Source organism: Anguilla anguilla, chromosome 8, assembly GCF_013347855.1.
Source record: "Anguilla anguilla isolate fAngAng1 chromosome 8, fAngAng1.pri, whole genome shotgun sequence".
Lineage (NCBI taxonomy): Eukaryota > Metazoa > Chordata > Actinopteri > Anguilliformes > Anguillidae > Anguilla > Anguilla anguilla.
In genome coordinates this window covers 31,003,752-31,022,190 of record NC_049208.1, presented here as the reverse complement: position 1 = coordinate 31,022,190, position 18,439 = coordinate 31,003,752, and the positions used below count along the sequence as shown (strand labels likewise).

The window sequence follows — 18,439 nt, the reverse complement described above, 5'->3', positions numbered from 1 at the left end:
AATTGCACCCAAATGTCCACTTGCTTCGTTGTCTATAAATCTTTTCCTGTAGAGAAAGATAAGCAAAGAGCCAATTTGTTCTTTTTCTCGTACGCGTTTGAATAAACATGTCTCTCTGGATGCTTTGTGCAGGCGGACAAATTCCAGATGTACGTGAACTACTGCAAGAACAAGCCGGACTCCACCCAGCTCATACTGGAGCACGCCGGAGCTTACTTTGACGTGAGTGCGCGGCGAGCGTGCTCTGTTCTATGGGCTGTGACCAACCAGCCTCACGGGTCAAAGGTCAATGCCCTCAGAATGGCCGCCATTTGTTTCCGTTTGTAAAGAAAGGGTTGTCAGCAGTGCTCTACTAATTCCAAGGAATGCTGTTCAAAGTGGTGAATGTAGGCACAGATCAACTAGGGACCGTTGAATGTGTTTTATTGACTTATGAACTATCTTTGTGTGTAGTGCATTCTGAAGTGAAGGACACTTCTGAAGTGAAGTGTGTGATTTTGAAGATATTTTCCATAGCGTAGCTATGGTGACAGTGCCATGTTGTCAGCCTGCAGTAGATGTTATTTGTACAGAAAACGGAGGTAAAGATGTGGAGTCGGTTCTGCACGTTCCCACTGAAGACTGTGACCTTCAAGAGCCATTGCCTGGCGATGACCCCAGGGGGAGGCGCCTCCCTCTCCTCAGCCTGCCATTGGTTAGAATGCAGGATTGATGAGTTTCAGCCCCTAAACGCTCCACCCCTTTTCTCTCTGCATTACAGGAGATCCAGCAAAGGCACAGACTGGCCAACTCCATCTCCTCCTACCTGATCAAGCCAGTGCAGAGAATAACCAAGTACCAGCTTCTTCTGAAGGTGCGTGTTCTGCTGATACAGTTACTATGCAGCGTCACATCAACACACAACATTAAGTGTCATTACATGTCCTGTACACATCTACACATACATATTCAACACTATACAGTGTCATACTAACAATGTAGATGTGCGTATAATGGGCCTTGTAAGATCCACACCTCTAAATCCCTGATAATCGGCCTCATGGACATGGTGCGTTTTTCTCTGTAGTTGTTGGCCCTCCTAATGAGAGCTCAGCAGGTTTGTGTGGAGGGTTCTTTTGGTTTCTGGTAGCACAGCGGTGCTAATGATAGCAGTGCTAATGATGCTGGTGCTAACGTGCTCCGCTGGCGCTGTGGTCCTCAGGAGCTGCTGACGTGCTGCGAGGAGGGCAAGGGGGAGATCAAGGACGGCCTGGAGGTCATGCTGAGCGTGCCCAAGAGAGCCAACGACGCCATGCACCTCAGCATGCTGGAAGGTGCGCCACACGCTAACGCACGCTCGTATACACACGCACGCACACGATCACGCCCAAGACCGTAACGCTCCCCCTCTCCCCCCCAGGGTTCGACGAGAACATCGAGTCGCAGGGCGAGCTGATCCTCCAGGAGTCCTTCCAGGTGTGGGACCCCAAGACCCTGATCCGCAAGGGCCGCGAGCGCCACCTCTTCCTCTTCGAGATGTCCCTCGTCTTCAGCAAGGAGGTTAAGGACTCCAGCGGCCGGAGCAAGTACATCTACAAGAGCAAGCTCTTCGTGAGTGACCCGCCGCGGAGCTGTTACACAGCAATACTGCAAAGCAGCCTCTCCTGCTGCTGAGCTTCTGTTCTGCTGGGATCACAGTCAGTAACCTCAGCTCGGCTTTCTCTCCTGTGTGTGTGTCTGTGTGTGTGTGTGTGTGTCTGTGTGTGTGTGTCTGTGTGTCTGTGTGTGTGTGTGTGTGTGTGTGTGCGTATGTGTGTATCTGTGTGTGTGTGTGTGTGTGTGTGTGTGTGTGTGTGTGTGTGTGTGTGTGTGTGTGTGTGCGTGTATCTGTGTGTGTGTGTGTGTGTGTGTGTGGGTTTGTGTGCGTATGTGTGTATCTGTGTGTGTGTGTGTGTGTGTGTGTGTGTGTGTGTGTGTGTTTGTTTGTGTGTGTGTGTGTGTGTGTGTGTGTGTGTGTGTGTGTGTCTGCATCTGTGTGTTTGTTTGTTTGTGTATGTGTGTGTGTGTGTGTCTGTGTGTGTGTTTGTTTGTGTGTGTGTGTGTGTCTGGGTTTGTGTGCGTATGTGTGCGTCTGTGTGTGTTTGTAGACCTCGGAACTGGGGGTTACGGAGCACGTGGAGGGCGACCCCTGCAAATTCGCGCTGTGGATCGGACGCACCCCCACTTCGGACAACAAGATCGTCCTGAAGGTAACGGTAACGGGGGCGCGTCGCCGACGCGGGCGGGACCGGCGTGCTGTGTGTGCCGTGTGCATGAGCGTGGCGTGCCGTGCCGTGCTTACGTCCTCCAGCTTTACAGGGACGCTAGCTGTAGCTGCACCTAATCTCTGTGGCACTTTAGCCCCTTAGCCTTATCTGCCCACTGTTCAAACTAGTTCTGTTTGTCTGCGGACTCTGTAGGATCAAATGTATTTGCACTGATAAGACTGTTACACAAAATGTTTGTATCTCTGAACACTTAAGTAATGACTGTTGGATAACATGCTTTTGCTAACACAATTGACATTATTTTACCCCTCGAGGAACTTCCCTGCACATTGAAATTCCCTCCAGGCTCCCATATGCCCGTTACTTTTCCGCCAAGAAAAGTAATGGTAGTTTTTTTATTTTTGCTTTATTTCAAGACATCAGTCTCCAGTTGCATCCTCCATTTAAAAATATGCCCCGCCCCCTCTTTTAAATGAAACTCCTCCCATTGCCTTTTTGTTTTCCACACCCCATTCTCCAAAAACCTGCCTTAAAAATAAACGTAACGACTTCGTCATGAACGCATTTGGTTATGTCAATTGTTGGAAAAGCATGTTACCTGATTTAAGCGAAGTTGGTACTAATGGTGAACAAAATGCCTACTACCAAACTAATGGCTGGGAATGTGCGGGTTGCTGTGTGCATTGTAAAAGGGTGTTTTTCTGGCTTTTCTTTTTTTTTTTTACTAACACACTAAAACTTAATGGCATGCAATGTAGACTGCTGATTAAGGTTACTATTGATAGGCAGTGCAGTATGCACAGTCCAGTCAAAGATAGGATTGCTCTTTATCTGTTTGCACCTTGTATTTCCTTAATACAAGTTCCAGTACTTGTATCATTATTGCATACTAATGACCGTTGCATATCTTTCATGTACCTGAAAGATAGTGAGGTATAGGGGTTATACTGTATGCAGAACCCAGAAAAACAGACAGAACCACACTCTGTTAGGCAGTCTTGGTCCCTAAAAGCAAACAGGGATGATGGTTTATCTAGAGCTGGAAAATATCCAGACTCCAATAGTTGTCTGTACTGAGAAACCACCAGTTATAATGCACAGCACAAATTGGGCGTGATGAGGCAGTCAATGTTGTCCGTCCGTCCGTCCGTCCGTCCGAGCCATCTGTCGTCGTGAATGTATACTTTTTTTTTGACCCGTATCAAAAATAGTGAAATTCTCTATTCTATATTTTAAACAAAGCCAAGTCAGGGATGCAAACATGGAGCTATGGTGAGTACTGCCACTAACCCGAACGCCATCCAATAAGAGCGGAGCGAACCGGGTCGGAGTGGGCTAACGCTCCCGCCCCCTGTCCCGCCCCCTCCAGGCCTCCAGCATCGAGAACAAGCAGGACTGGATCAAACACATCCGCGAGGTGATCCAGGAGCGCACCATCCACCTGAAGGGGGCGCTCAAGGAGCCCATCCACATCCCCAAAGCCACCACGGCCAAACACAAGGGCAGGAGGTACTGTGGAGCGCCCCGCCCCCCCTGACAAAGCACTCTGCTCTCACACCCTCATAAAACTTAATGCCTCGGTATGCCCCTTAGAGCCTCTTACACAGCTCTGCCCCAGAATAGCTTCTAAAAATGGCTCGCCAATTCACCACTGTGTCCTCTTTTTGAGGTTTCAAGCTTTTTTAAGTAGTGTTTTTTTTTTCTCCTCAAGAAGTTTTTCCCAGAATTTAGAAAAAGTCAAACATATTCAGAGGGTCATAGCCCTTGTTTTCGGATCATAGCTCTTCTATGGATGTTCAATTCTGACTCCAGTCCTACACACATTTAAGGTATTCTAATAAAGCAAGATACTCTACTTAAAACTACAGGAGTACAGAATGCACTGCAGTTTCTCAGTTAGAAAAGCTACTTTGAGTGCAGAATCTTGTAGTAGACATTATGAATTTAGTACACAGATGACCTGGCAGTTGCCTCTAGTCTGAGTGACTGCTGTTTCCGTGGTTACACAGGGACGGAGAGGACCTGGACAGCCAGGGAGACGGCAGCAGTCAGCCCGACACCATCTCCCTCGCCTCTCGCACTTCCCAGAACACCCTGGACAGCGACAAGGTGAGATCTCACCCCCCCTCCCCCCTCCCCCAACTAAGGATATTCATAGCCCTGAACCTGAGCACCGGCTGAGCCCAGTCATCCAGACTCATCAGCTCTAATGCGCACCAGGGCCCGGTACAGAACACAGGCTGAAAAGATCTTTGTGTTTTCAAATAAAAGAGCTCTTCAATTGTAGTTTCAGTGCCTGAGTTGAATGTGTATTAGATGAACACATTCAATTTGTTCAGTGTATTTTCATCCATTACTGAACTTTTCAGTGCTAAAGGAATAGCTGCTCTAAAGCTGTGTGGCGGTAGTCCTCAAAGTAATCAATCCTCTCTCTCTCTCTCTCTCTCTCCCTCTCCCTCTCTCCCTCTCTCTCTCCCTCCCCAGCTGTCGGGCGGGTGCGAGCTCACCGTGGTCATCCACGACTTCATGGCGAGCAACAGCAACGAGCTGACGGTGCGGCGGGGCCAGACGGTGGAGGTGCTGGAGCGGCTGCACGACAAGCCCGACTGGTGCCTGGTGCGCACCACCGACCGCTCGCCCGCCCAGGAGGGCCTGGTGCTCTGCGCCATGCTCTGCATCGCCCACTCCCGCAGCAGCATGGAGATGGAGGGCATCTTCAACCACAAAGGTACCGCCCGGGAGGGGGGCGTGGGGGTTCCCGGAGGGCAGGGCTGCTGGGCTGGGAGGGCGGGGCTGCTGGGCCCCTGTCAGGGAACAAATGTGGGCACCTAACAGCTGCTCTACGTAAGGAATCATACTCATGGCTGATGACTGAAGTCCTTCTGATTAAGCACCTTGTTCAAGGGTGCAACAGTAGTTCCTCTCGTGGGAATCGAACCCACAACTGTTACAAGCCCCAGTTCCCTAAGCATTATACCACTCTGCTGGCCTGGATGAGCACTGGAGCAGGGCAATTGCTACACTGGAGGGTCCCCTTTGAGGCAAGCCTCTACTGGTCAGCCAGGCTGCCTTGACTTGCTGAAAAGGTCAGGGGTCACAGCTCCCATTCTGTTCTTCACACGCAGCAGCAGCAGTAACCTAATGCAGCACTTTTTGGGAAAGCACCCTGCAATACATCCCGGTGTCTCACTGTGGTGAGGTCACAATGCAGGAGAAGTATCTCTCTCCTGATTGGCCAACCCACCGACTCCACTGCCGGGTTGTAGCTCTCCTCTGCACCTTTGGTGACCCCTGGCCCTGTGCCGCTGGGAACCAGTGGGCCGGGACACCAGGATTAAAGCAGCCCTGTGGAAACTCAGATCTGACACCGTGGTGCTCCTGGGCAGAACACCTCCGAAATCTAATACTCTTATACTGGTGCCAAACAGCTCTCACACTTCACAGGCACGATGGTGTGGGAGACTAGCCTCTCTGTGTGATGTGTCACAAAGCTCTCTTTGGTCTGTTATAGTATGATAAGAGCTGAGGTGAGTAGTTTCAGTGTGTGTGTGTGTGTGTGTGTGTTAGCTAGGCTCTCTGAAGGGAGAGACGTCGTCCAGTTGTTCTCTCCATTTTAAAGCCGAAGCTCTGGGGAGAGGGCGGCCGCTTGTGGGAACAGGTACGGGGTGTTTCGCGGAAGGAGACGCGGAGCGTGAGGTGGGAGCTGACCTTGTTCAGTCAGCCAGGCAGCTGTGAGCGCGCTCGCCTGCTGTCATCGCCGCGCCCGAAATATCCGAGCCAAGCTGTTGTGTTTCTGAGGAGTAACGTTGGAGATATCACACGAGGCGCTGTAGCAGCAGGAAGCCAGAGCGTCTGATTAGCCCTGCAAATAGGCTTTCTGTCAAACTGTAGCACACGCACTGCGTGTGGTAGGTTTAACATTAGAAGCTTGTTTCCTCTCTCAGTTGGTTAGTTGCTCAGGCTCAGTCCTGTAAATGTAAAGCATGTGGAGCCTATTGTTGGGTGATTACGGTAGAATTAGTTACCAAATATGGCTTTAGGGGCAGGGACTTGCAGCCCACTACCTCACTCATTAAGAGACTCCGCCCCTTCAACCCCCCCCCCCCCCAAACAGACACACCCACTTTCTTTCTCTCATCCTTCTTATTTAAAAGAGCCTCCACTCTTTAAAGACCAGCTAGTTTTAGATCGGTGTGCCATAACTGGTGGACTCTGCAATATGGCGAACGCCGCAGAGTCACTGTACTACGTGAGCTCTCCTGCCAGGACTGTCGACAGCTGCAGGCTCTGGGTCCTGGATCTGGGTACGTTTGGCGGGTTTGGGCTGTGTTTAGTTCCGTGTTATTATCACTGCAGAAGTACTGGTCCTGCGTTAGGCTGTGTGTGGCAGATAGGGGTGAACTGAGCGCTGTATAATCGCTCCCGAATGCTGGTCCTGGATCAGGCTTTGTGTCGTGGAAGATTAGTTTTTCTGTAACTCCTGTATCAGGCTATCTGTGAAAGACAATTGAGTCTAGAACTGTATCACATGTATTATTGTTAGTCATTTTGGATGGATGTAAACACTGCTTTTCAGGTAGATGTTATCTTTGTATGAATTTAGTCCTTTCTTGTTGAATTATACTATGGTAGAATTAGGGTAGCGAATGACTGCTTGGTGTCACTTGATTCGGTTCAGTTTGAGTATTTCAGGTGTTAGTGTATGTGCCTTTTACGTTTTTGAAGGCGTGGATGTTAACACCTTGGCGTTTTACCGGAGCGTGGGGAGGTCAGGCTCGACGGCGCTGCGCGGAGTCACTGGAGCCTCGGAGCGCAGCGCCTGCGACGCCCCCTCCACCCCCACCCCACTACCCCTTGTAAACACACCTGAACGCAGGGCCCTCAGACCGCCGGTGTTGGTAAACGCGCGGTTTTCCCGGAAGCCTCCGGAGGGTTTCTGGGTTAATGGACTGTGCTGGCGCATTCCCGGCATTGCTCGCGCCGCCGTATCCACACCTGGACCGCGCTCCGCTTAACGAGCCCCAAACAAACGACGCCCGAGACAAAGCACATTCCAGCCATTCCTCACGCGCCGCGTATGACCCCCCCCCCTCCCCCCCCCGGCGGGACGGAACGAGGCCGCAGATAAACGCAGCCTCTCAGGGGGTCCTGCTCACACAGAGAGGACTGGGCTGAGCAGGGCTGAACCGGCTGTGAGCTCAGCCTGCTGGCCGCGGGAGCCTGTTATCAAAGCAGCAGTGTGCACTGCCTGCAGGGAGGAACAGGCCTGTTATCAGAGCAGCAGTGTGCACTGACTGCAGGAGGAACAGGCCTGTTATCAGAGCAGCGTGTGCACTGCCTGCAGGGGGAGGAACAGGCCTGTTATCAGAGCAGCAGTGTGCACTGCCTGCAGGGGGAGGAACAGGCCTGTTATCAGAGCAGCGTGTGCACTGACTGCAGGGGGAGGAACAGGCCTGTTATCAGAGCAGCGTGTGCACTGACTGCAGGAGGAACAGGCCTGTTATCAGAGCAGCGTGTGCACTGACTGCAGGGGGAGGAACAGGCCTGTTATCAGAGCAGCATGTGCACTGACTGCAGGGGGAGGAACAGGCCTGTTATCAGAGCAGCATGTGCACTGCCTGCAGGGGGAGGAACAGGCCTGTTATCAGAGCAGCGTGTGCACTGACTGCAGGGGGAGGAACAGGCCTGTTATCAGAGCAGCGTGTGCACTGCCTGCAGGGGGAGGAACAGGCCTGTTATCAGAGCAGCATGTGCACTGCCTGCAGGGGGAGGAACAGGCCTGTTATCAGAGCAGCGTGTGCACTGACTGCAGGGGGAGGAACAGGCCTGTTATCAGAGCAGTGTGTGCACTGCCTGCAGGGGGAGGAACAGGCCTGTCTGATGCTGTAGAGACAGATAGCGCTTGGACCAGCAGGGAGAATAGCGCCGGCGTGTAATTGAATGGCCTGGAGCACGATAATGAGGGTAAACATCAAGTAGGCAAATTGCCTTAATGACCACTGTGAAGAGAGGCCCTTTGGGTTTCTGTTACTAAGTGGCAGCTGTTTTTTTCAGTGTGTGTGTGTGTGTGTTTGTGTGTGAGTGTGCGTGCGTGACTGTGTTTTAAGATTCCCTGCCCTTTGATCCTGACATCTGGTCAGCACTGAGCAACACACATCATCTCAGCAGAACATTCTAGAAAATTCCTAGAGAGCGCACCCGCAACGTCTTGAACCAGACGAATTGGCAAACTGACAAAAAGCCTCGTTGTATTTCCTCAGACGCGTAAACCAGATAGTTCAGAGACCTGGTTGTGAGTGGCTGCTTGATAGTTATTAGGTTTGATTCATTCACTGTCCTTTGAGAAAATTTGTGACACCGCTCAGACATGAAAAGCTGTAAGGAGAATCAGCCTCAGGAGCAGGTGAACACAAGCCACATTTAACAGAACGCTGTTGGGCAGACAGGGGTCAGATGTGAGGACAGCGTGTTTGAAGTGCAGGCAACGGGTGTGTTTCTGTACCGCCTGCAGTGTCCCTGTGCTGCAGCTCTTAAACCCGCAGGGCACAGGAAAGACCTGCCCTCGGGTGGAATGAGCTCCCCATCCTTGCCCTCTTTCTCGCTGTGTGTTATCAGTCCACTAAAGTGCTTTTAAACATCCACCGGGCAGAAGGACGCGGCTCGCAGGCAGAGGAACAGCGGGCCTGAGCTGCTGTGACTCCCCAGAAACGGAAGCAGACTTAGACATGGCGTCCTGCCTGCCGTTTCATCCGCGGAAAGCTCTAGAACAGGGCACACCTTTATCACTCTTTACCAGGTGCTATAACCTGCCAGCAGGACACTGAGCCAATCGCAGCCACCCGTCCCCCGCTCCTGCTCCAGCTCTAAGCAGCGAGTCTCACAGCAACACCCACTCTTCCCAGAGGAGCTCAGAGCAGAGGGAGAGAGAGAGAGGAAGAGAGAGGGAGAAGGAGAGGGAGGGAGGGAGAAGCCCGTCTGTAAGCAGATCAATAGAGACGGAATGTTTTATGAAAGCGTTACATAATTCATCGCCCTCCGCGGGTCTGAGGCGAGAGTGCGCTGCGTTTAGATGAGGCCCTGTCTGAGCACCCCGCCTCGGAGCAGGTGCTGGCTTTGAGGATTCTTTATGAAGTCAGTCATGGGCAGGGGCCTGTCTTCACTAAATTAATATTTGATACATGGAGTTTTAATCATCTTCCTCCCACAGAAACTGGCAGACCACAGTAGGCATGCTTATGCTAAATTCATCAGCTCTAAGTGTTTGGCCCTTGCATACTTGTGGAGGCATGGTGGATGGGCTCCATGTTGGCATTTGAGTTGGCATTTGGTTATGGTTACGGTCGTTTTAACGGTGTCCCGCGCGTCTCTCCCCCCCCCCCCCCCCCCCCCATCTCCGCAGACACGCTCTCGGTGTGCAGCAACGACGCCATCCCGCCCACCTCGGGGGGCACGCTGCAGCCGGGCCACGGGATGGGGTCCCAGAGCTCGCCGGGGCCCAAGCGCCCGGGCAACACGCTGCGCAAGTGGCTGACCAGCCCCGTGCGCCGGCTGAGCAGCGGCAAGGCCGACGGCCACGTCAAGAAGCTGGCCAGCAAGCAGAAGAAGAGCCGCGACGTGCGCAAGAGCGCCGACGCCGGCTCCCAGAAGGACTCGGACGACAGCGCCGCCACGCCCCAGGACGAGACCGTGGAGGAGGTGCGTCCGCCCGTCTGTCCGCCGTCTGTCTCCCCTGTCTGTGCCTCTGCCTCTCTCTCTCACGTTCCCTTCTTTTAAGTGTGATATCGGTCTCGTGGCTTTTTGAAAAGTCTTTTCAGATGAGCTCGTGGCAAGTATTCAAACTGTGCTACTGAGTAGGAGTGTGATGGTGGTGTCATGGATCTCTGCAGCAAATGGTGATCCATGATACAAGCATTACACACCTACTCATTTGTACTACTTTAGGTTCGTTTGTGTTTTTATGGGCTGTTGGAATTGAGGACACTGAATGATCCACTTTATACTGTAAAATTGGTCTGTGGAAAGTCTTATGGTAAGTTCAGAGAAAACTTGCAAGCTTCAATTATAAAAGAGTTTTAAAAATGCTGAAGTAATTCAGAGCGTGAGTTGGCAACCTCGGCATGCCGCAGTGTGTTAGTCGTCTTTTGATCCAAGTCTGCTGAGCTCTGATTGGTCTTCCAGACCCATGTTTATCTCAGCAGATCTCCGCAGTCAATCAGGTGTGGGGAGGCGGGGCTTTACTGCAGGGATAACACAGTAACACTGGTTACGGGGAAAGGGGAGGGGCTGAGCCCCACAGTCCCCCCCCGCCCCCCCCCCCCAGTCCCTCCCGCCCCTTTGCTGTGAGCGGGGCGGGTGAGTGGTGCTGTGCGAACACTGATCAGGCTCCTTAATTGCAGCCTTTCATGTTCCATCACGCACATCCCCACTGCGTACAGGGGCTTTACACCGGGAGAGACCACCAAAACGCAGCACTGTGGAGCTCTCACAGCTGTGCCCCACCACGTTAAGCAGAGTTAGCTGTGTGAAGGGCAGGGGCAGCATGTCAGTCTGTTGATTTGGACGCTGTTGTTTATTTTTCATTTGCTCTCCGGACGGCCTTATCCAAATTATAGCTTCCATTGTAGCATCCATTTATGTAGCTGGACACCAGAGCTGAGCTGTTCAGATGTGGTGCCTTGTTCAAGGGCACAGTCGCTGTGGTCTCGTCTGATTCAAACCCGCAACCTGCTGGTTAACAGGGTACCTCCTGGGGAGCTGTTGATGTTAATCCAATGGGTTCCTGAGACTTTCATTTTTATTCGGCATCAGGAGTAAACAAGTGGGCGCAATAAGTTTAAATTAAATTAGCCTAAAATACTTGCCGTACACACCACAATACACTTTCCTTTGACGTTCATACCAGTCTGGTTAAACGTGTTTCCTGCACTACACTAGTTCTGCATGCAGCTGCTTTAGCATGTTAGTATTGGGTCACAGAAAATGAACGTATGTGCTGAGTGGGTGTCAGTCTCAGAAACCCGTGTGCTTATGGGGGCGGAGCTGAGCTCTTGCGCTGACTCCGCCCCTTCCCGCCCCCACGCTGTGTCCCACAGAGGGTGCGGAACGAGGGCCTGAGCAGCGGGACGCTCTCCAAGTCCTCCTCGTCCGGGATGCAGAGCTGCGGGGAGGAGGAGGGGGAGGAGGGGGCCGACTCCGTGCCCCTGCCGCCCCCCATGGCCATCCAGCAGCACAGCCTGCTGCAGCCCGATGCCCAGGACGACAAGGTGAGGGGGCGTGGCGCGGCGGGCGGGGTAGGGGGAGGGGAGGGGAGGGACCTGCTCCTCTGTCCTGCTCTAGGAGGGATGTAGAGGCGCTCTCTGTCTGTTTCCCACACTGTGGGGTGATCACTAATCATCTCAAATGAGATCCCTGTACGCATACAATTTTTCTGAAATATACACTGTTGAATCATGACCTTCCTGTCAAATCAGTCATTTTAAAATCAGACCAAGCCTAATAAATGATTAATTCCAATTTATTTTAACCAGAAAATAATTATGTGAAGACATGTAATGTAAAGATATTATATATTATTTGCTGATGGAATTTAGAACTCAAATTTGGATTTGAGCTCATAATAACCAGCAGACATAACAGACCTCCTTGAGCTGGACTGTGGGGTCACTGTCATATGGAGTATTCTGAGAGTAAGTGGGACCTGTAGTATTACAGCCAGCTGGGCTGGTCACGGCCTAGTTTTGCTCATGATTACACCCCGAATGTCTTTAAACGTAGTGTTAAACCATACAGTACACACGCAGCTTAGTCTATACTGCATTTAATAATGTACAGCATCTGTAAACTGATTCATATACAGTACACACGCAGCTTAGTCTATACTGCATTTAATAATGTACAGCATTCATATACAGTACTTTCGTAAGTGTGGGTTAAACATATGAAAGCGTAGGAAAACAAACGTAGACGGGTTTAATGACAGGGGGATGAGCGTCGCTCTGGGAAGGAGAGGTGTGTAGGAGGCGGAGGTCACAAACTTTAATTTATTCCTTTGTTCTTCACCTCGCAGAGCGACTTATTCGCCTTACGACTGATTCTAACGGGTCCTCTGTGTTCTTTTCCTTTCTGGCTTTGTTCTGAAAACCCATCCTTTCTTTTTTTTTTACGATTAAAATTTCAGTTTTTGTTTTCCTAAATAAATTTAAAAAAAACACACACAACCTGCATTGTTCTCATTTCAGCCAGTTCTCATAATTGCTGAACTAATTTAGAAGTATTTTGGGGTGACTGCGATTACATCATGCATTGAATTGCACCGCCCCGCACCGCCCCGCACCGCCCCGCACCGTGCCACCGTTTCCAAACGTGGGCATGTAGCGCTGCAGCGAAGGGGCTTTGTGTGACACATTTACTTCTGCTGAGGAGAAGCTCTTTTGTGTAGCCTAAATTAGGCCGGTTCGCATTATCGGACCTTTTCCTTGTTAAATGCCGGCTGGCGCCATATCGTAGCTTTGTGGGTTCTCCCGACGTGTCGAATGTGTTGCCCATCGCTCCGTGCTAATTCTCCGGGCCCCTGCGGCATCCTTGACGTGCTCTCGAATGCAATGAAATGAATGAAGTAAGGTTGCAATCACCCTGCCAGTCAAGTTCCTGTAACACTAATTTCTTTGTTTTCTCTTTCGTTCTGTTCTTTGCTGTACTGTTTGCCATAGCATTACGTTGATTTATGTCCCGTCTTTGTTTTATCTCAGTTCCCATACCTCTCCATATGACTCCTCCCCCTCTCTGGCCTTGCTCCTCCCACTTTTGTTTTCCTTTTTTTCTTTTCTTTTTTTTTCCCCCTCAGTAACAGTTAAATTTTCTCATTCATAAAAAAGAACGCAGTCAACATTTTTTTTTTTTTTAGTTTCTAACAGCTTTCGTTTGAATAAGTTTGGCTAAAATCCCTCCCCTGTAGTAACTCTGACTAAAGAAAGCTCCCTGTTCCGTAGCGTGTCCCTAAGGGTTTGGCAGCTCTCAGCTCTCTGGGACTGCCGTCCGCCCTCTTTGATTTGTCTCATTGAGAAAAATAAAAAAGAAAAACTTTTCCAGTGCATTTTCTGCAGCCACGTTCCTTCAAACACGTTACTGATCAGACTTGCCCAAAGCCCCCCCCCCCGCCCCCCCCCCCTCGCCTAACGCGGTTCCAGAGGATTCTACGGCACATGCTGCGCGTGTGCGGCGGTCACGCTGCTATCAGCCATGTGCCCGCCAATCACTCTGAGGCCCCTCCCACCCCACCAAGCCCCTCCCCCCACCCCCTGTGCGTTGACTACCATTATCCATGCAAGCCTGTAATTGGCCTCTAATAGCTGGCGCGGCCAGAGACCACACCAATACCTTCTAATTTGGGGGAAATTTGGATTGGCTGGAAGTCACAGCAATGGTGAGATTTTCTGCAAAATTCTGCGTATTTGTCATGGACTGTATTGATAAGTGCTCTGCATTTCCCACGGTTCCTCTAAGACCTGACTACATTCTTTAGAGCCTCTGTTGCAGTAATGTAAAATGGCCTTTTTTAGCAAGCGAATTTGGTATTTAAAGGAAATTTTCGTATCAAATCCTATGCTTATTTCTTTTTGTCTCACTTTTTGTTTAACCTTATTATTTGTACTGCTGTTTGCTTATAAAATGCTTCTTCATGTGTAGTATTTAATCTAATGGCAAGGTTTTATGTGGGCAAAAACTCCTGTGATGCCCAAAACAAAGATAATTAAAACTAAATCTTAGCATACTGATATTAGCCTACGTGCTACCGAGGTTAAACGTACCATATAATCCTGTCTTATCCAGTATTAATACCCCCCACCTCATGCAGATCTGGTGGGCTCTTATAGGTTGCCACAGTATAGTATTTTTGCAGTCCAACACAATGTCAGGTAATTTCCACATTTGTCATTTTCCACCTCTTCCAAGGCCATGTCTCTGCATCATTTTAAACATTTAGTCCCATTAGTGTCACACGAGCTGCTGTTGATTGTTGTTTTCTGTTTTTAAATAGAGTGTAAATATCTTCTTCAGCTCCGCAGCCCTCTCTGGTAGTCATAATGAACCCCGTAGTTATTAATGGATGTGTAGAGATGTTGAAGGTCCGGTGGAATGCCTGTCCGTAGGCGCTCACCGCTCTGTCTCTGTTTGCGCTGTGCAGACGTCCTCCCGACTGTCCGTCCGCCCGTCCAGCTCAGAGACGCCCAGCGCCGCCGAGCTGGTCAGCGCCATCGAGGAGCTCGTCAAGAGCAAGATGGTAAGAGCCCAGGGAATTTAGTCTGCCGGTCCTCCAACCAGCAGGGGGAGACACCGCCGGGAAAATGCACACATACTCATGCTCTCTCTTTCTCTCTCTCTACCCCTCTCTTTCCCCACTCCCCTCGCCCCACCCCCAGGCCCTGGAGGACCGCCCCAGCTCTCTCTCAGTGGAGCAGGGTGACAGCAGCAGCCCCTCCTTCAACCCGTCCGATAACTCGCTCCTGTCCTCCTCCTCCCCCATCGACGAGATGGAGGAGCGCAAGACGGGCTTCCTGAAGAGACGACAGTAAGGGCCTGCTCTCCTCCCTCTCTCCCCGTCTCTGTGTTTGCCCCGGCAAAGAGAGTACAAACATTCACAGACTACTCATTCATTCAAGCTTCATTTGTGATTCATGTAAAAATACTCCAGTTTCAGTCATGTTCCTGTTTCCCGAGATAGTAAGGATTGTAAACATAGTGAACGGTATTGCTGTGCTTATGGTGTCTTGTGTAAATCTCGTGGGTAACTGGACTGGTTTTTAACATGGCTGCCGTTTCTCTCTTGTCTCGTCAGCTACATACTTCTGGAGCTGGTGGAGTCAGAGAGGGACTATGTGAGGGACCTGGGTTTGGTGGTGGAGGTGAGTACAGTGTGTTCTGACTGTTAGCCCTGCTTTTGCAGCAGATGGGTTGTAAATGCTAAATTATTTTAAATGTCGATGTGGACTAAATTTGAACATTGAGGCCCATTACTGCAGTATGATGTCAGAGGCTTTAGCTTGCAAGTTGTGTGTTTTCAGTCTTCAGTTGTTTTAAGTGCGCTTTATAGCATGAGAAACTACAGCAGAGGACATCAGGGTTAGCATCAGCAGCTGCAGAAATGCAGTAAGCCTTAAGGCTGTTTTAGATTGCAGCTACAGGAGGGCATAAGCTAATGTGGGGCTGTGCTCCTGGGGTCCTTCGGAGCCTGCCATTGGTCAGCCCCGCCCGCCCACCCGCTGAGCTCCGCCCTCTCTGTTCCAGGGCTACATGGCTCGCATGAAGGACGACGGCATGCTGGACGACATGAAGGGCAAGGACAAAATCGTCTTCGGCAACATCCACCAGATCTACGACTGGCACAAAGAGTAAGTGCAGCTGACCGTCCGCGGAAAACACGCATTACATGGGAGGACCACACAGCGGGTTGAGCAGGAGCACTGATCTAGGGTCAGTTCTGACTTTTCACTCATAATTGAGGAAGTTATGGCTCGGACAGGAAACCTGACCCCAGGTTAGCCCTCGGCTAATGCTCCATGAATGATAGCCCAGATGTAGCGTGCGCTGTGGCACGTGTACCAGTGTGATGTCACGGACGGTGAATGACGGCGAATGTTCTCTCCATCGCAGTTTCTTCCTGGGAGAGTTGGAGAAGTGCCTTGAGGATCCTGACAGGCTGGCTCCCCTGTTCGTCAAACACGTGAGTTACTTCTCTCGCTCAGCACTAGTAAAACACCTATTAGCTAGTTATTAATGGAGCTACTTCTATGGAATCTGTCTGTGATAGTGCCATCCTAGGCTCCTCCAATGGGGTCCACATCTAGTAGCTTTGCCCTAAGCCTCTAAGTTGGGGTGTTAAACTGTAATGCAGGGCATGAAATGAACTTTTTCACCCCCTGGCCAGAGTGGCTTGTGGATTTGAAAAATCAGCAGCCATTTTGAACATTTTATCAGTCATATTGCCTTTTACAGTATAACGCATAACCTGCCAAAGTGGCAGCTCCAGTGGATAATCTTACCAGATACAATCAAAGTTTGATGCCCTGGTAATGCTGCACTGTCGCAGTGCGCTGCGCTGGTCTGGTGTGACGCGAGCCCTTCTTCCTGCAGGAGCGGAGGCTGCACATGTACATCGTCTACTGCCAAAACAAGCCCAAATCGGAGCACGTGGTCTCCGAGTACATCGACACTTACTTCGAGGTAAGAGCGCGCCAGGGCACGGCACTGCGCTGCCTCTCACTGCCTCTCACTGCGCTGCCTCTCACTGCTGTGCCTGTCCAGCTTTTGCCAGGCTGTCTTACGTACGGAAACGCAGTATGAAGACGCGTCTCTTAAAAATACCTTAATTATGGGTGGCACCGCTAGCTGACAGTTGGCGCTCTACCAGGTGTGGGATTGAGTATTGTTATTCAGACATTGCACCTTGAGGGCTGTAATGAATTGCCTCAATCTGTATTTGGACACACCGTAATTAGCAGTGAAATCCATAGGGTTTCCTGTAATTTTCCAATAAGTTTGTGCATGAATGCAGATCTCTTGGCTGCAGATCATAATTGCACAGCAAGCCTGGAGTGTCGCTCTGTCTTTTAGGAAATATAGGGTGTTATTATTTAAATCTTACATTCTGTGAGACATGGAATGTAACTAAACTCTGATTAAAGTGATACAAGTTTCCTGTGTCAGGTTACGCCAGTGTCTTTACTGATGGGGTAGTGTTTCAGTCCCTCGTTAAAGGAAGCGATGGCTCAGCGGAGCATGCTGGGTTTGGACCTGCTGTCCTCCCGGGTAGATTAGTGCCCTGGCGCCGTGCCCTCGGCTGGCTGCGGAGCGCGGGCTGGCGTTTGCGGGTCCGTGCCCAATCCGCTCTCCCTCCTCTTTCAGGACCTGAAGCAGCGTCTGGGCCACCGGCTGCAGATCACTGATCTCCTCATCAAGCCCGTGCAGAGAATCATGAAGTACCAGCTCCTGCTGAAGGTCAGTAGGGGGCGCCGTGGCTGCCTTTTACAGGTCACCAGTGGAGAGTTCTCAAGACAGCCTGGGTTACTGCCTTTTCTCTTGCTATGGTCCAGAGTTCATTTGAAGGATTCCTGTGATGGAACATTTATTTTCAACTATCAACTATTGTCTTGCTTGACAAATGACATTAAAACTTTATCAGTAAAAAACACTGTGTATTATTCTAAAATCACATATGATGTCATCATTTGTCAGTCAATTACTTTCACTTAACAATTTTGTATATTTGACTTGTATTGATTTGTTTAGATGTGGTACTGTCCTAGTTCTCCTAGTCCATCCCATTTGAGGGTAAAAGTGAACCATCACGTTGCGTTGCATCCATTTAGCAGACGCTCTCATCTTGAGCGACCTGTGAAATGAAGCATGTGGGCCTCAGTAGGCTTGTCAGGGCACCAGTGCCTTCACACATGGGGGAGTGTTAACATTATTACATCCAACACTTCAAGCACTGCTCCTGTGATTTTCACGGATTCTTTTATTTCAGGATTTCCTAAAATACTCCAAAAAGGCAGGGGTGGATTCGCCCGAGCTGGAGGTGAGTGGTCCTCTTTTTGTGCTGTTTAATATTCCTGGGAAGATTATTAGTGTTGGAGGGGAGGCTTTAGATTTGGCTACGTTCTGGTGTCCATAGCTGCATGATTGTGGTTTTATTGAGTCCGTCTTCTGAAGTATCTCTGTAGAATGAAAGGTTTTAATCAGGCATCGTTCTCAGAAAAAAGTATTCATTGTCCCTCTCGCGCATTGTCCCCATTTATATTCAGATCATCTCTCTCCCTGTGTGTGTTGCAGAAAGCGGTGGAGGTCATGTGCATTGTACCAAAAAGATGCAACGATATGATGAATGTGGGCCGACTCCAAGGGTTCGACGTAAGACACCTTCGAATACAACAGAATAATCAGGCAGTGTTGAGCAGTATAATCAGGCAGTATTGAGTTGGTGTAATGAGACTGCAGGGCACCATATTGCCCTTAGAGAAGGTGTGCATGTGTCTGCTTGCTTCCTGTACTTAAGGGAGTAGATTTAGTTGGTCAGTACTGAGTTGTGTCAGTAGTGTGATTGCTAGTGTGTAATGCCGGCATTCAGGAGTGCCTGTGTGTGAGTCCCAGGTTTCAGAGTGCTGTCCTCTTCCCTCCTCTCCTCCCCATCCCCTCCT

General features: G+C 50.4%; 1 protein-coding gene across 3 annotated transcripts in view; it reads left to right on the top strand.

The window, feature by feature from the left end:
• trioa (trio Rho guanine nucleotide exchange factor a) overlaps positions 1 to 18,439 on the top strand; it is a 129,334-nt gene that overhangs the window by 100,820 nt on the left and 10,075 nt on the right. For 2 of the 3 annotated variants that reach the window (XM_035427916.1, XM_035427918.1), the window contains exons 28-47: positions 133 to 222; positions 761 to 853; positions 1,202 to 1,313; positions 1,400 to 1,590; positions 2,127 to 2,228; positions 3,489 to 3,518; positions 3,616 to 3,755; positions 4,256 to 4,355; positions 4,731 to 4,974; positions 9,646 to 9,941; positions 11,339 to 11,509; positions 14,431 to 14,526; positions 14,666 to 14,814; positions 15,082 to 15,148; positions 15,531 to 15,634; positions 15,897 to 15,966; positions 16,377 to 16,466; positions 17,148 to 17,240; positions 17,770 to 17,820; positions 18,075 to 18,152. In XM_035427916.1, coding sequence (XP_035283807.1) covers positions 133 to 222; positions 761 to 853; positions 1,202 to 1,313; positions 1,400 to 1,590; positions 2,127 to 2,228; positions 3,489 to 3,518; positions 3,616 to 3,755; positions 4,256 to 4,355; positions 4,731 to 4,974; positions 9,646 to 9,941; positions 11,339 to 11,509; positions 14,431 to 14,526; positions 14,666 to 14,814; positions 15,082 to 15,148; positions 15,531 to 15,634; positions 15,897 to 15,966; positions 16,377 to 16,466; positions 17,148 to 17,240; positions 17,770 to 17,820; positions 18,075 to 18,152 — 2,367 coding nt within the window. The remainder of the gene's footprint in view (positions 1 to 132; positions 223 to 760; positions 854 to 1,201; positions 1,314 to 1,399; positions 1,591 to 2,126; positions 2,229 to 3,488; positions 3,519 to 3,615; positions 3,756 to 4,255; positions 4,356 to 4,730; positions 4,975 to 9,645; positions 9,942 to 11,338; positions 11,510 to 14,430; positions 14,527 to 14,665; positions 14,815 to 15,081; positions 15,149 to 15,530; positions 15,635 to 15,896; positions 15,967 to 16,376; positions 16,467 to 17,147; positions 17,241 to 17,769; positions 17,821 to 18,074; positions 18,153 to 18,439) is intronic. The other variant, XM_035427917.1, reaches the window with a different exon arrangement.